At 43.6% G+C, this 14,951-nt stretch overlaps 2 protein-coding genes across 5 annotated transcripts in view; one reads left to right on the top strand and one right to left on the bottom strand.

Annotated features, from left to right (window-relative positions):
* tubg1 (tubulin, gamma 1) overlaps positions 1-4,695 on the top strand; it is a 73,705-nt gene extending 69,010 nt beyond the window's left edge. Inside the window, exon 11 of the mRNA XM_070864062.1 lies at positions 3,213-4,695. Within this exon, the coding sequence (XP_070720163.1) occupies positions 3,213-3,410 (198 nt within the window). The 3' untranslated portion in view covers positions 3,411-4,695. The remainder of the gene's footprint in view (positions 1-3,212) is intronic.
* A 5,742-nt stretch (positions 4,696-10,437) lies between these two features.
* Positions 10,438-14,951, bottom strand: part of plekhh3 (pleckstrin homology, MyTH4 and FERM domain containing H3) — a 44,534-nt gene continuing 40,020 nt past the window's right edge. For 3 of the 4 annotated variants that reach the window (XM_070864652.1, XM_070864654.1, XM_070864655.1), the window contains 2 exons: positions 13,228-13,419; positions 10,438-11,884 (listed from right to left, as the gene is read on the bottom strand). In XM_070864652.1, the coding sequence (XP_070720753.1) occupies positions 11,717-11,884; positions 13,228-13,419 (360 nt within the window). In that variant the 3' untranslated portion in view covers positions 10,438-11,716. The remainder of the gene's footprint in view (positions 11,885-13,227; positions 13,420-14,951) is intronic. The other variant, XM_070864653.1, reaches the window with a different exon arrangement.

The following is a 14,951-nucleotide window of genomic DNA, read 5'->3' as shown; positions in this document are numbered from 1 at the left end:
ACCTGGGGACTGGGAGAAATTTAGAACTCAGCAGAGGAGGACAAAGGGTTTGATTAGGGCAGGGAAAATGGAGTACGAGAAGAAGCTTGCAGGGAACATTAAGGCGGATTGCAAAAGTTTCTATAGGTATGTAAAGAGAAAAAGGTTAGTAAAGACAAACGTAGGTCCCCTGCAGTCAGAATCAGGGGAAGTCATAACGGGGAACAAAGAAATGGCAGACCAATTGAACAAGTACTTTGGTTCGGTATTCACTAAGGAGGATACAAACAACCTTCCGGATATAAAAGGGGTCAGAGGGTCTAGTAAAGAGGGGGAACTGAGGGAAATCTTTATTAGTCAGGAAATTGTGTTGGGGAAATTGATGGGATTGAAGGCCGATAAATCCCCAGGGCCTGATGGACCGCATCCCAGAGTACTTAAGGAGGTGGCCTTGGAAATAGCGGATGCATTGACGGTCATTTTCCAACATTCCATTGACTCTGGATCAGTTCCTATGGAGTGGAGGGTAGCCAATGTAACCCCACTTTTTAAAAAAGGAGGGAGAGAGAAAACAGGGAATTATAGACCGGTCAGCCTGACATCGGTAGTGGGTAAAATAATGGAATCAATTATTAAGGATGTCATAGCAGTGCATCTGGAAAATGGTGACATGATAGGTCCAAGTCAGCATGGATTTGTGAAAGGGAAATCATGCTTGACAAATCTTCTGGAATTTTTTGAGGATGTTTCCAGTAAAGTGGACAAAGGAGAACCAGTTGATGTGGTATATTTGGACTTTCAGAAGACTTTCGACAAGGTCCCACACAAGAGATTAATGTGCAAAGTTAAAGCACATGGGATTGGGGGTAGTGTGCTGACGTGGATTGAGAACTGGTTGTCAGACAGGAAGCAAAGAGTAGGAGTAAACGGGTACTTTTCAGAATGGCAGGCAGTGACTAGTGGGGTGCCGCAAGGTTCTGTGCTGGGGCCCCAGCTGTTTACATTGTACATTAATGATTTAGACGAGGGGATTAAATGCAGTATCTCCAAATTTGCGGATGACACTAAGTTGGGTGGCAGTGTGAGCTGCGAGGAGGATGTTATTAGGCTGCAGAGTGACTTGGATAGGTTAGGTGAGTGGGCAAATGCATGGCAGATGAAGTATAATGTGGATAAATGTGAGGTTATCCACTTTGGTGGTAAAAACAGAGAGACAGACTATTATCTGAATGGTGACAGATTAGGAAAAGGGAAGGTGCAACGAGACCTGGGTGTCATGGTACATCAGTCATTGAAGGTTAGCATGCAGGTACAGCAGGCGGTTTAGAAAGCAAATGGCATGTTGGCCTTCATAGCGAGGGGATTTGAATACAGGGGCAGGGAGGTGTTGCTACAGTTGTACAGGGCCTTGGTGAGGCCACACCTGGAGTATTGTGTACAGTTTTGGTCTCCTAACTTGAGGAAGGACATTCTTGCTATTGAGGGAGTGCAGCGAAGATTCACCAGACTGATTCCCGGGATGGCAGGACTGACCTATCAAGAAAGACTGGATCAACTGGGCTTGTATTCACTGGAGTTCAGAAGAATGAGAGGGGACCTCATAGAAACGTTTAAAATTCTGACGGGTTTAGACAGGTTAGATGCAGGAAGAATGTTCCCAATGTTGGGGAAGTCCAGAACCAGGGGTCACAGTCTGAGGATAAGGGGTAAGCCATTTAGGACCGAGATGAGGAGAAACTTCTTCACCCAGAGAGTGGTGAACCTGTGGAATTCTCTACCACAGAAAGTAGTTGAGGCCAATTCACTAAATATATTCAAAAGGGAGTTAGATGAAGTCCTTACTACTCGGGGGATCAAGGGTTATGGCGAGAAAGCAGGAATGGGGTACTGAAGTTTCATGTTCAGCCATGAACTCATTGAATGGCGGTGCAGGCTAGAAGGGCTGAATGGCCTGCTCCTGCACCTATTTTCTATATTTCTATGTTTCTATTTGACCGAGTGTGGTATCAAGGAGCCCGAGTAAAATAGAAGTCAATGGGGATCCGGGGGAAACACTCCATTGGCTGGAGTCATACCGAGCACAAAGGAAGATGGTTGTGGTTGTTGGAGGCCAATCATCTCAGCCCCAGGACATTGCTGCAGGAGTTCCTCAGGGCAATGTCCTAGGCCCAAACATCTTCAGCTGCTTCATCAATGACATTCCCTCCATCATAGGGATGTTCTTGGTGGGAATGTTCGTTGATGATTGCTCAATGTACAGTTCCATTCGCAACTCCTCAGATAATGAAACAGTCCAGGTTCACATGCAGCAAGACCTGGATGACATTCAGGCTTAAGCTGATAAATGACAAGTAACATTCGTGCCACTGTTAGCAAGCGAGAGTCTTGACTACCACCTCTTGACATTCGATGGCATTACCATTGCTGATTCCCCACCATTGACCAGAAACTTAATGGACCAGCCCCATAAATACTGTGGCTACAAGAGCAGGTCAGAAGCTGGGTATTTTGAGGCGAGTGTCTCACCTGACTAACCAAAGCCTTTCCACCATCTACAAGGCACAAGTCAGGAGTGTGATGGAACACTCTCCACTTGCCTGGATGAGTGCAGCTCCAACAACATTCAAGAAGCTCAACACCATTCAGGACAAAGCAGCCCGCTTGATCGGCACGCTACCCACCACCTTCAGCATTCACTCTCTCCATCACCGGCGCACCGTGGCTGCAGTGTGTACCATCTACAAGAAGCACTGCAGCAACTCACCAAGGCTTCTTCGACAGCACCTCCCAAACCCGCGACCTCTACCACATAGAAGGATAAGGGCAGCAGGCGCATGGGAACATCATCACCTCCACATTCCCCTCCAAGTCACACACCATCCTGACTTGGAAATGTATCACTGTTCCTCATCGTCACTGGGTCAAAATCCTGGAACTCCCTCCCTAATAGCACTGTGGGAGCACCTTCACCACACGGACTGCAGCGGTTCAAGAAGGTGGCTCATCACCACCTTCTCAAGGGTAATTTGAGATGGGCAATAAATGCCGGCCTTGCCAGCGACGCCTACATCCCAGAAACCAATTTTTTTTTAAAAATCTAAACTTCAGAGGAAATTGAACAAGGGCCTTCAGCATTAAAAGTTTGTATCCAAGAGGTTTTGTGAAATTATGTTGCACCTTAGACTGAATGTTACGGCACTAATGGTTTCCTCTCCTAACTCTTCACCCGACAGCTGTTTGAGAGAACCAGCAGGCAGTACGACAAACTCAGAAAGAGAGAAGCTTTCTTGGAACAGTTTCGCAAAGAAGACATGTTTAAGGAGAATTTTGATGAATTGGACAACTCTCGGGAGATTGTACAGCAGCTGATTGATGAGTATCACGCTGCTACCCGTCCTGACTACATCTCCTGGGGCACACAGGAGCAGTGAGCGTACACATTATTACTGCAGCCAGCATTAACTGAGAGCCACATGTAAATTAGGAGATTCCACGTGTGCAGCATCCTAAACTGATGAGTAGCCTCTGTACGTACCTTAACATTTCTGTTTTATATTTATGTTCAGATTTCCTTTGTGTGAAACAAATGATTGGATGTCACAAAGCATGGTAAATGTGCAGGACAGCCTTGGTCAGACCAGCTTATGTCTAACTCATCAACAGCTGTGTTGAGTGTCACTGTCCCACTTCACCTTTGAACACGTTCTGAGGAGAGCTGTGTGTGAAAGCTGGTGATTTTGGCATTGGTCAGATAGCTCTAACTGTATAAATGCATTTCATTCAGTTGAGTGATTCACTCTGGTACACCTCTCTGCAGTTTTGATTGCAGTGCTGGTGTGAGCAGCGCACTGCATAAGCATGGAGTCAGTTTTTAGTGTACATAATGAGCTGTTCAACCTCTGAGTCAGTGTCTAATGTACACGGTGGGTTGTGAAACCATTATGTGGCAGCACGTCATGGAGGCAGTGTTCAAATAACCCTGAAAGGACTTGCCCAAGCAGTTCAGTTAAGAAAAATTTCCTTTACTTCATGCGGTGTTTTTTAAAAACAAATCTGACGAAAGTTTGTACCTTTCTTTCTTCTACATCTTAATGGGATTTTTAGTTTTAAAAACAGTAGAGACACTGTCAGCTAAGAATCTTTATTTTTGATCTCACTTTCCCACTTTGATTTAGTCCAGTCCTGCATATGCAATTTAATTCATTCAAACGAACATTTTGTCTCCATTTATTTAAATTTGGGGTTGGATTTTTTTTTCAGTTTGCCAAGGACATTAAGTACCTGGCCTTACCTCCAGAACATCTGGAGTGACTGGGAAAGGTAAACTGGTCACATTCGCTGCCTGTGGATGGGAAATGCAGCTATGGTCAACTTGGCCCCCATGTTTGAACGCTCGCTCTTGGGGAAGCTGGGAATGTTGCTTCACTTGGAAAGTAAAACACCAGTAAAGCATGATGCTCATTTAATGAAGCACTTATTGGTTTAGCAAAGGGTTCCAGGATCCTAGAGTTAAGCTCATTGTTTAGATGTTATTGGCCTGTGTTATGATTTCTTCGATCTCTAGGTACAGTCACACGGAGAGAATCTTTAATATGATTGAAACGCCGTTTCAGTTGTGTATTGGAATATCTGGGGGAGGGGCCTATACACAACAGTGTAGAGTATTATTTAGCTACCTAATGTGACACATCCTAATAAAATACTTTTTCTATTGAACTGTAGTTTTTGCATCTCTTGAGACTCATCCTTCCAATTCGCCTCCTTCCCCCAGCCCAGATACACATTCATTTGCATTGTATTAGGATTCTATTGCATTTCAAAGAGTAATATCACATGATGCTTTCTTGATTATTTAGTCTAGCGTTTGATTTTTGTTATAGCAAAAATCAACTTAAAATTATTTACTGATTAGTATTTAATGGCGATAGGTGGTCAGAATTGGGTAGTGGACAATTAGCCAGCATAAATTTCTTGTAGTGTCCTTTGTCCCTAGAATTTAATTTAAGCACAGAGGTTAATTAATAACCTTGTAGTTAAAGGGACCTTTAGGGAAGAGTGACCATAATATGATCGAATTTTATATTGAGTCTGAAAGTGATTTAGTTAAATCTGAAACTAGGGTCTTAAATCTAAATAAAGCAAACTACGTAGGTATGAGGGGAGAGTTGGCTACGGTAGATTGGGAAACTACATTAAAAGATATGACGGTAGACAAGCAATGGACAGCATTTAAAGAATTAGTACATCATTTACAACAAATATACATTCCTTTAAGGCACAAAAACCCCACAGGAAAAGTGATCCAACCGTGGCTAACAAGAGAAGTTAAAAATAGTATTAGATCAAAGGAAGAGGCTTATAATGTTGCCAAAAAGAGTAATAAGCCCAAGGATTGGGAGGATTTTAGAATTCAGCAAAGGAGTTGATAAAGGGAAAATAGAATGAGAGTAAACTAGCGAGAGACATAAAAACAGACTGTAAAAGCTTCTATAGGTATGTAAAAGGGAAAAGACTAGCAAAAGTAAATGTGGGTCCCATACCGGAGAAACTATATTGGGGAAATAAGGAAATAGGAGAGAAATTAAATAAATACTTTGGGTCTGTCTTCACGGAAGACGCAAAAAACTTGCCGGAAATAGTGGAGAACCAAGGATCTAGCAAGAATGAGGAACTGAAAGAAATTGGTATTAATTTTTTTTAAATTACTGGAGAAATGGGACTGAAAGCCGATAAATCCCCTAGTCTTGGTGCCTACATCCTAGGATTTTGAAAGAGGTGGCTATCGAGATAGTGGATGCATTGGTTGTCATCTTCCAAATTCCATAGATTCTAGAACGGTTTCCATGGATTGGAAGGTAGCTAATATAACCCCGCTATTTAACAAAGGAGAGAGAGAAAAAGGGGAACTACAGACCAGTTAACCTGACATCAGTTGCAGGGAAAATGCTAGAATCTATCATTAAGGATGTGGTAACAGGGCACTTAAAAAATAGTACGGTTGGACAGACTCAACAGATTTATGAAAAGGAAATCATGTTTGACAAATCTGTTTTTTGAGGTTGTAACTAGCAGGATAAGGGGGAACCAGTGGATGTGGTGTATTCAGATTTTCAGAAAGCATTTGATAAGGTGCCACACAAGGAGGTTATTGAACAAAATTAGGGCTCATGGGATTGGAGGTAATATACTAGCATGGATTGAAGATTGGTTAACGGACAGAAAACAGAGAGTAGGAATAAACGGGTAATTTTCGGGTTAGCAGACTGTAACGAGTGGGGTACAGCAAGGATCAGTGCTTGGGCCCCAGCTATTCACAATCTGTATCAATGATTTGGATGAGGGAACCAAATGTAATATATCCAAGTTTGCTGATGATGCAAAACTTGGTGGGAATGTAAGTTGTGAGGAGGATGCAAAGAGGCTTCAAGGGGATATAGACAGGCTAAGTGAGTGGGCAAGTACATGGCAAATGGAATATAATGTGGGGAAATGTGAAGTTATCCACTTTGGTAGGAAAAATAAAAAAGCAGAGTATTTTTTAAATGGTGAAAGATTGGGAAATGTTGGTGTTCAGAGGGACCTGGGTGCCCTTATACACCAATCACTGAAAGTTAACATGCAGGTACAGCAAGCAATTAAGAAAGGAAATGGTGTGTTGGCCTTTATTACAGAGGATTTGAGTGTAAGAGTAAAGACGTCTTACTGCAATTATACAGGGCCCTGGTGAGACCACAGCTGGAGTATTGTGCACAGTTTTGGTCTCCTTACCCAAGGAAGGATATACATCCATAGAGGGAGTGCAACGAAGGTTCACCAGACTGATTCCTGGGATGGGAGGATTGTCCTATGAGGAGAGATTGAGTAGACTGGGCCGATATTCTCTAGAGTTTAGAAGAATGAGAGGTGATCGCTTTGAAACATACAAAATCCTTACAGGGCTTGACAGGGAGGATGTTTTCCCCCGGGATGGGACTCTAGAACCAGGGGTCGGCCCTTTAGGACTGAGATGAGGAGAAAGTTCTTCACTCAGAGGGTGGTAAATCGTTGGAATTCTTTACTCCAGAGGGCTGTGGAAGCTCAGTCGTTGAGCATATTCAAGACAGAAATTGATAGATTTTTGGATATGGGGATATGCAGGAAAATAGAGTTGAGGTATGAGATCAGCCATGATATTGAATGGTTGGGCAGGCTCGAGGGGCCGAATGGCCGACGACTCCTCCGATTTGTTTCAGCACTCGAAAGGCTGGTGAGCTGTGCTGCCTACAGTGACCGTGGTTTAATTGGCTGACGATCCTTTACTCTGGCATTGCACACTACCCTTTCTACACAATCATTGGGTCAGTTAATTCCACAATCCAACATTCTGCCACTAGTTTTTCCAGCCTGTATTTCTTGTATTTGTGAGATGGAATTATTAGCCTGAGTACTCCCAGATTACAGCCTCGTGTTAGGCAACGGGTTCTGCACCACATTATAACCGTTAAAACAGAACTGGTTAAAACAACTTGTGACTGGATGAGGATTCTAGAGATAGTAAAGATCTGTGTGATTCATATAAAGGAAGTATTCTGGGCTAAAATTTCCCCAGGAGTTGCCCCGCTTTTTTTGGAGCAAGTAGCTTTTTTTGGAGTAATTTTAAAAATCGCAAATTTCCCCATTTAACTTGCTCCAGTGTAAGTCAGTTAGTTAGGTTTTTTTTTTTTAAGTTTAGTTTTTTTTCTCCAAAAGGCGTTACCAGCTACTTACGCCTCTTTTGGCCATAGAAGCAAATTTGGCCAGCTAAAATTTACTCCAAACTAACTTAAGCCAGTGTATGTGGCCACTTTTGTAGGCACAGAAAAACCTTACCTACATTTAAGAAATCAGTGTAGGTAACCAGAGATGGGGGGCGGGGGGAAGGTGAGTTTGAGGATTCTAAAGCACTGAACACCTTCACAGCATCAGCACAATATCAAAACAACTTCAGCACAACATCTTCACGACATCAAAAATAAATGAAAGCTAAATCAGCTACTGAAAATAGAGCAGTCCTGCTTTGCCGACTGCAGAATGCACCGGTTAGCCCTCCTGCCAGGGCTAGGGGTGGCAAGCACGCATGACTGTAGGGCTGAGGGATTTTTTTTTTAAACAGTTGTTCCTCAATGTGTGGTGATATTGGAACATGATTCAGTCTTAATGCAAAAAATCTTTTATTGGAAAGTTTACAATGCACTTCCACAACAACAAGAACAGCAGCAAAGAAAGGCTGCACCCATCTCTCACCCACATCTTGGGGAAAGTGCACGTCCTCATAGGGTCGGTGATGGTGGTGGGGGGGACTGGGGGCCCAGCTTGGGTCTCGCCGATGTTGGTGTGTGGATTGAAGTGGGAGTGGCATTTGAGTATCCGGCCTTTGTGCCCTTATTGCAGCACCTAGCTCCCTCATGGCATCTGCCTTAGTTTGCACACCCTCTGAAATACCCGCCCTCAGTTCCCGTCTCAGCACTGATATTTCTCCTGACAGTGTCACTACCTCATCACGCACCCCATTGACGGTCACCATGGAGTGATCTTGTAAGGGCTTTGGTCTCCTCACCCAGTGACAGAACCTGATTAACATCTGCTGAGGGCTGCATCTCAGGAGAGACTGGTCGGCTTCTTCTTCCCTTGTCGTGGGTCTGCCTAGTGGCACCCCTCCAGTGCGCGGCGCAGGCTGGGACGATGGGGCACTGGGTGTCCCAACATGCATTTCACCACCGCCACTGAGACCCGTAACCTTGGAAGGTGTGAAACCACGGAATGTTGCCGCGGAGCTCATGGAGGCTTCTGGCAGTGTGACGCCCTGTACTATGGACTGATCCATTTCACGATCAAAATTCTCCCGTGAACACATTTCCATGGACCCCCCCCCCACCCACCCAATTGCCTTCGTCTGGAGTGCATGCATCAGGATCCTCTGGTTGATCTTCAGGATTGTCGTCGTCTTCTGCAAATTACAACAGAAGTCAAAATGGTTAGCAGCACAGGAGGGGGCAGGATGAGTGGCATGAGTAGTCTGACACGTAGCAGGCCAGTCAGCAGGTTGATTTGAAGGGCGACTCGCCCTCACCCTCGTGTGTGGGTCCAGCTTGTGCAGAGCTGATTCTTTTTCTGCCGGTGCAACTCAGCGACCCTCTGTTCCAGGGTTGTCAGTTGGTGCAGATTTGGTGGCCCTCCTGTTCTAAGTCTTTCCCTTTTGTTGTGGCCAATTTCTTCTTCAAAGATGAAAATATAACTTTTCACACATGGTGTGCTTTTGATGGGTGGGACATATACAGATGGTCACATTTACAATTGCAATTCCATTTAAAGATGAAGATATTACTTACACTCACTACTTGACCAACGTCCTGCCATTTCTTTTTGCACTGGCTTCCCGATCTTGCGGTATTCACCACAGCGGAGTATTCTACTGCAACTAGACTCCATCCTCTTCTCATTTCCTTGGGTGGAACTTTTGTGGGACCACTCTTACTGATATCCAGCTCCAGCCATTTGCCCTCAATGACAGTGACTAGTTTCTCCACTTCCTCATGGAGGAAATCCTTCGTTCTTGTTGCACGCTCTTGCGTCATTGGTGTATTGCACTTGTACTCAGGTAATCTTGGAAAAATAAGTTCTCACCTTTCTTCCACCTATGCAGCACTCCTTTCCACTCCCTCAGCCACCCAAAAATCACTATTCACACCTTACCTTTATATATGGTCCATTGCCAATGCTGCTCAGGCACTGAGCACGCTCTCCCTTTAATTGGCCGATTGCCAAGCTTCCTGCTCCATTGCACACGCGCGCACGCTGAAACGTGCAGTGCGCCCCCCCCGCCAGCACTCGGAGAGGTTGGGCCCAAGCCCCGCCCCCCTGCGCTGAGTAGGCGCAGCCGAAGCTCCGCCCCCGCAGCGCCACGCCACGGGAACAGAACGAAGGAGGAACGGCCAAAGTAGGAGGTAAATTTTTGACATGTTTTTTGCCCCAGAGTTGGTGTACCATGACTAACTACACTGCTCTCGGCAGCTGGGGAAATTTGGGCCCCTTGTGCTTTATCACATCTCCTGTACCCACGATAGGCAAGCACAGCAGTCATTGTGTGCACAGTGATGCCCCACAAACAGCAATGAGATAAATGACCAGATAATCTGTATTTTGGTGGTCACTGAGAGAAGTACATTGGCCAGGATGCAGGAAACATCATGCTCTTTGATTCGTGCCATCAGACTGTAAGCATCTGCCTGAAGCACTGGAACAGGACCTTGTTTAATGTTTCATTCAAAGGTCAGCAGCTCCAACAATACAGCACTTCCTCAGTTCTGCACTGTAATCACAACGTAGACTGCTCAAGGATCTGGTCTGCGGCTTGAGGATTAACTATAGGTATGTATTCGTGAATAAGCCAGTAAATCTAATTCAACCCATTTTCAAGTACTAAAATAAGTTTTAATCCTGATAAAGTTTTTACATATTGCACATAAATTCATCTGTACAGTATAGTGCAGTAAATGTACACTGAAAGAGCAAGAAAACATGCAGTATACAGTTAAATAAAACGTCTTTTCCATTACAAAGTGAGTTTAAGACGCAATATGGAAGGGTAGTCCCTGTGTAAAACCAAAGCTGCCAGCAGCTTTAAACAATGGGGTCTGTTGAACAGCAGCTTCAGACTTGTGGTTGCTGCCGTGAGTTACTTCCTGGTTCCAGAGGATTTGGTACATGCTGTTTCCTGCAGACTGTTTAACCTGTTCCTATGTCTAACCAAATGGTTCCACGTGGTTAGCCCATGTCCTGTCACCTTTTGTTTATATAATAAAGTTGCAACATTTTTAAAAGGAAAGTAGTAATTGCAGCATGGAGTTGTGATAATAAAGTTGGGAAGAGTAGTGTTTTTAAAAGCAAGAAAAACAAGATTAATTCCCAGTATTTCCTGATTTCTGGCTGGGCACTAATGTGCCACTTTGATTTCAATCTTGCATCTAACAGATCAGAAGCACTATCTGAATTTTAAATGTGCTCTAATCCCTGCTTGTTTTCCACATGCTATCCATCACCGTGTGCATATTCAGTACCAGAGAAATTAAGTTTTTGTAATCCCCATTAATCACAGGACTAGGGTTTGGAGCTAGGTCCTTGCAGCATTTACAGATTCAGTTCAGTTGCTGAGATACCACATGGTTTGTTAATGAATACCTTTCCATTTGTATTGATTTATACAGAATGGCATTAAACTTCAATTTGTTCTTTTCCAGCCAGACTGCCAGCCTTTGTCTCAGAGCGGAGCATCATTCACTCCTGTTCCTGTCTTCAGGATAACTGCAGTAGGGACCTTTGATTTTATGAGGTGTTCTCACAATGGTTTAAAAACATCTAGACAATTATACTGTATGCTGGTCATACAGTGCAAACTTTCTAAATGTTGGAGAAGCCTTTTTGCTCCAATGATCTACAGTATGTTAAATGTTTAAGGGACATTACTACAGTGTTGCATTGCAGACTGTAAAGAAGCTCGGGAGAAGTTTCACCAACTAGTGTTTCAGTAAAGGGGCCAACCCACTGCTGCAGCAACCCGTAAATAGGTTGTTGGAAAGAATAAAAGGCACTATAAGGTAAGATGAGGCTTGTTGTGCTGCGTATACATGGTGTGCTAAGGCCTACTGATGCAGTAGTAATAAGGACAGGGAATATCTTGCTAAAGATAGCTCTCCCAATGTGCTTTGCTGTGTCAGATGCCTCACAAGGTTAAAGTTTCCTCAGTGCTGGAATCAATGTACAGGATACGGTGGTGACTATTGGCCAGGTCACCTGTTGTGATGGGTCTAGTTCGATGGCCACCAGCTCGGGCTCGTGATCGGACATGATTGGCACTGTAAATTTTCATCAACTGAGCAATCTCTTGGACCTAAGCATTAAAAAATAAATTAATTTAACAAAACATCATTCAGAAAGCTATTTCTTCACATTAGCCAGCAATATGTTTTGGGGAAGCCCAAAAGATTGAGAATAAAGAATAAAAGATTAAGAATAAAAGACATCATATGACCTATATCACATGTCATTGTTAAATAAGAGAAAGCTCATCCAATAGAACATTGTGGGATCATCTCCATCTTTACATCACTGCATCACTCACAAACCCCTTGCAGCCTGGTAACCAAACTATTGCAGCGACATGACCACAAACTAGAGTAACGTGCTCCCAATCATCCCTCCAGTGATGTGTGGAATATACCAGGCCAAAACTGAGAAATTGGAGAGTTGCTACACAGGGGTGCGAGGATTAACTTGTGTTTCGAAGAGGGAAGGTGAACAGAAAGCTCAGAATGAATTACTTCACACAGGATGGTAATTATGTGGAATGTTCTGAACAGAGAGTCAGTAGGAGCAGACAGTTAGCCAATTCAAGAGGGAGTTTCTTGGTAAAATGACATGATTGAGTATAAGGGACCGAGCATAGCGTAGGATCTTTGAATGTGGGACTGCCCACTTCTATCCTTTTCATCATCCTTGTATTCCTGCGCTCCTCCAAGTATTAGATTTCATATTTTACAGAGAATTTCTGATTCTAGGCTGTTAAAGTTGAAGCTTTTTAGGAAGTAATTTTTTGTTACAGTAGTTATTATCTGTAATTACTATTTTAGCGGGGTTTGCTTGTCAGTAGTTTGATCGTTGGAACTATTCAGGGGAAAACAATGATAGAGAAGGTGCAGTGGACTGGTGTTTAAATAAGCCTTGCCGTGATCATGGGAAATGCAGAGCAAACAGGGCTGTGGTTCTTGACAATAATGGAGGATACCTACGAGGATAAATTGCCTTGGTTGCCTGTACAATCCCTGCCAGCGGGTTTGGGAGAGGCTGGAAGCAAGCTTCAGAAAGTTAATGAATGCAAGAAGTTTGGGGGTACAGGACAACTGTAAAGTGGTAGTTTGTAGGATGTTGAGGATCGTGGGTGGGTCAACTCTTATAACCCAGTCTGAGTGGAAATTGTGGGGAAAGTATTCAGATTATAAAGTGGTTGTGTGTTTGAGGGAAGGGTGTATAAGGAGTTGGGGACTAACGAGTAGAATGTATTTCATGGTAACTGATTTGTGAAATCATTATTTTCTATTGAGGCACTTCAATGATGCTGCATATTGATTAAAGTTGCACTTTGCTGGAACCCTGAGCATGCACTGTGTCATGGTGGCTCATTTCCTCAGTTACAATTAGGGACAATATCTTGCAGGGTTCAATACCATGCCATACCTTGCAGGACTCAAACAGCAAGTCCTTTTTAGTTAGAGTAATTTTGAAGGTATTCCTATCTGTTGCCTCAAATGATGAAATCTGCTGGTAATCAAAACTCTCCATGGGCTCCGCATCTCCTTGTCTGTAGAGAGCAACAGCCTTTGCTCCGACCGCCAACCACAGTGTCTGAGCCATGCTCCTTGCAGAACTCTGTAATGCATCAGAGGCCAGACTTTATCCACTCTTCCTAAAACATTGCCATTTGCCTTGGTTTCATTTGGATACTTGTATGAATAAGTAAATATTTACCGTAAGACTATAAATACTGTATTACATTAATATCAGACCCGATAACCTTTTATAAGCCACCAATCTAGCTCATGCTTCTTCATGATCTTATGAAATTTCCTTTAATTTGATTCTTTGGTCATATTTTTGTGATTTTTGTTTATAATCATTAACATCTTGCATTTATACAGCGCCTTTAATGTAGTAAAATGTCCCAAAGCGCTTCACAGGAGCATCATCAGACAAAATTTGACACCAAGCCCAAGAAAGAAACGATGAGGCAAGTGAAGGAGGAGAGAGGTGGAGAGGTTTAGGGAGGAAATGTCAGAGCTTCATGCCCAGGCAGCTGAAGGCACGGCCGCCAACGTTGGGGTGAAGGAAGGGGGGGTTACGCAGAGGCCAGAATTGGAGGAACTCAGTTCTCAGAGAGTTGTAGAGCTGGAGATGGCTAAGTGGGCAAAGCCATCGAGGGATTTGAACATGAGGATGAGAATTTTACAATGGAGCCAATGTAGCGAGCACAGGCTGATGTATGAACAAGACTTGGTGTGAGTTGGGACACAGCCAGCAGAGATTTGGATGAGCTCAAGTTAACAGGGGGTGCAAGGTGGGAGGCTGGCCAGAAGAATATTGGAATAGTCTAGCTGAGGCACGGATGAGGGTTTCAGCAGCTGAGGCGGGGCGGAGACGGGTGATGTAGGTAGTCAATACGCTATTTAACCACAGAGGGCATCACTGTCAAGCCTGATCCTGATAGCATTCAGGAGCAGAAATTCTGGCTGCTTTCCCCTTCATTGAGGCCGGGTACACTTCCAGTGCTGCCCACGGTGAAACAGTCTTCAGCTTAACCTTTGAAGCACGAACCTTCGGGGTGATTCAGAAATGAGGAGGTGTTGCAAAGTCCGCTGTTGAAGACCTAAGTCAGGATGTTGAATGATGAGGAAGCCCAGATATCATCAACATTTGGAGAAAGAGGGCCCTCTATCCTTCAGCTCAGGATCTGCTTTCTCAGATTTCTGATCATTTGTAGTTTGTGATAAAATGGAAGTCAACAATGTATCTTAAGGTGACTCTCATTGTGATGACTAAAATCAATGTATTATAAAGAATTCTCACTAACTATACCATCTGTTTTATTTAATCACATCTTTCTCGTATGTGAATTTTATTTTAACACTAAAGGATGACCATGTCACTGAGATTTCCGAGGATGAGTTACTGAGCAGGATTACTATCAGCAGGTACAGGGTCATGACTAGAAGGAGTTATTAAACCTGACAGTATAACTGGGTGTTATATCAGTAGAGATACAGTTAGTAACACTGGTGTAATCCTGCTTCCCATACCATTATCGGATCGTTAGTCTCTTCAGTCATTGGTAAACTAATAAGTCTATAAAATGGGACAAAATTACTCAGCACTTGGAAAAACACGAGTTAATCAGGGCCAGTTAG

Source organism: Pristiophorus japonicus, chromosome 21, assembly GCF_044704955.1.
Source record: "Pristiophorus japonicus isolate sPriJap1 chromosome 21, sPriJap1.hap1, whole genome shotgun sequence".
NCBI classification, from domain to species: domain Eukaryota; kingdom Metazoa; phylum Chordata; class Chondrichthyes; family Pristiophoridae; genus Pristiophorus; species Pristiophorus japonicus.
Note: the sequence above shows the minus strand (reverse complement) of the source record. Positions and strands in the feature narration are given on the sequence as shown.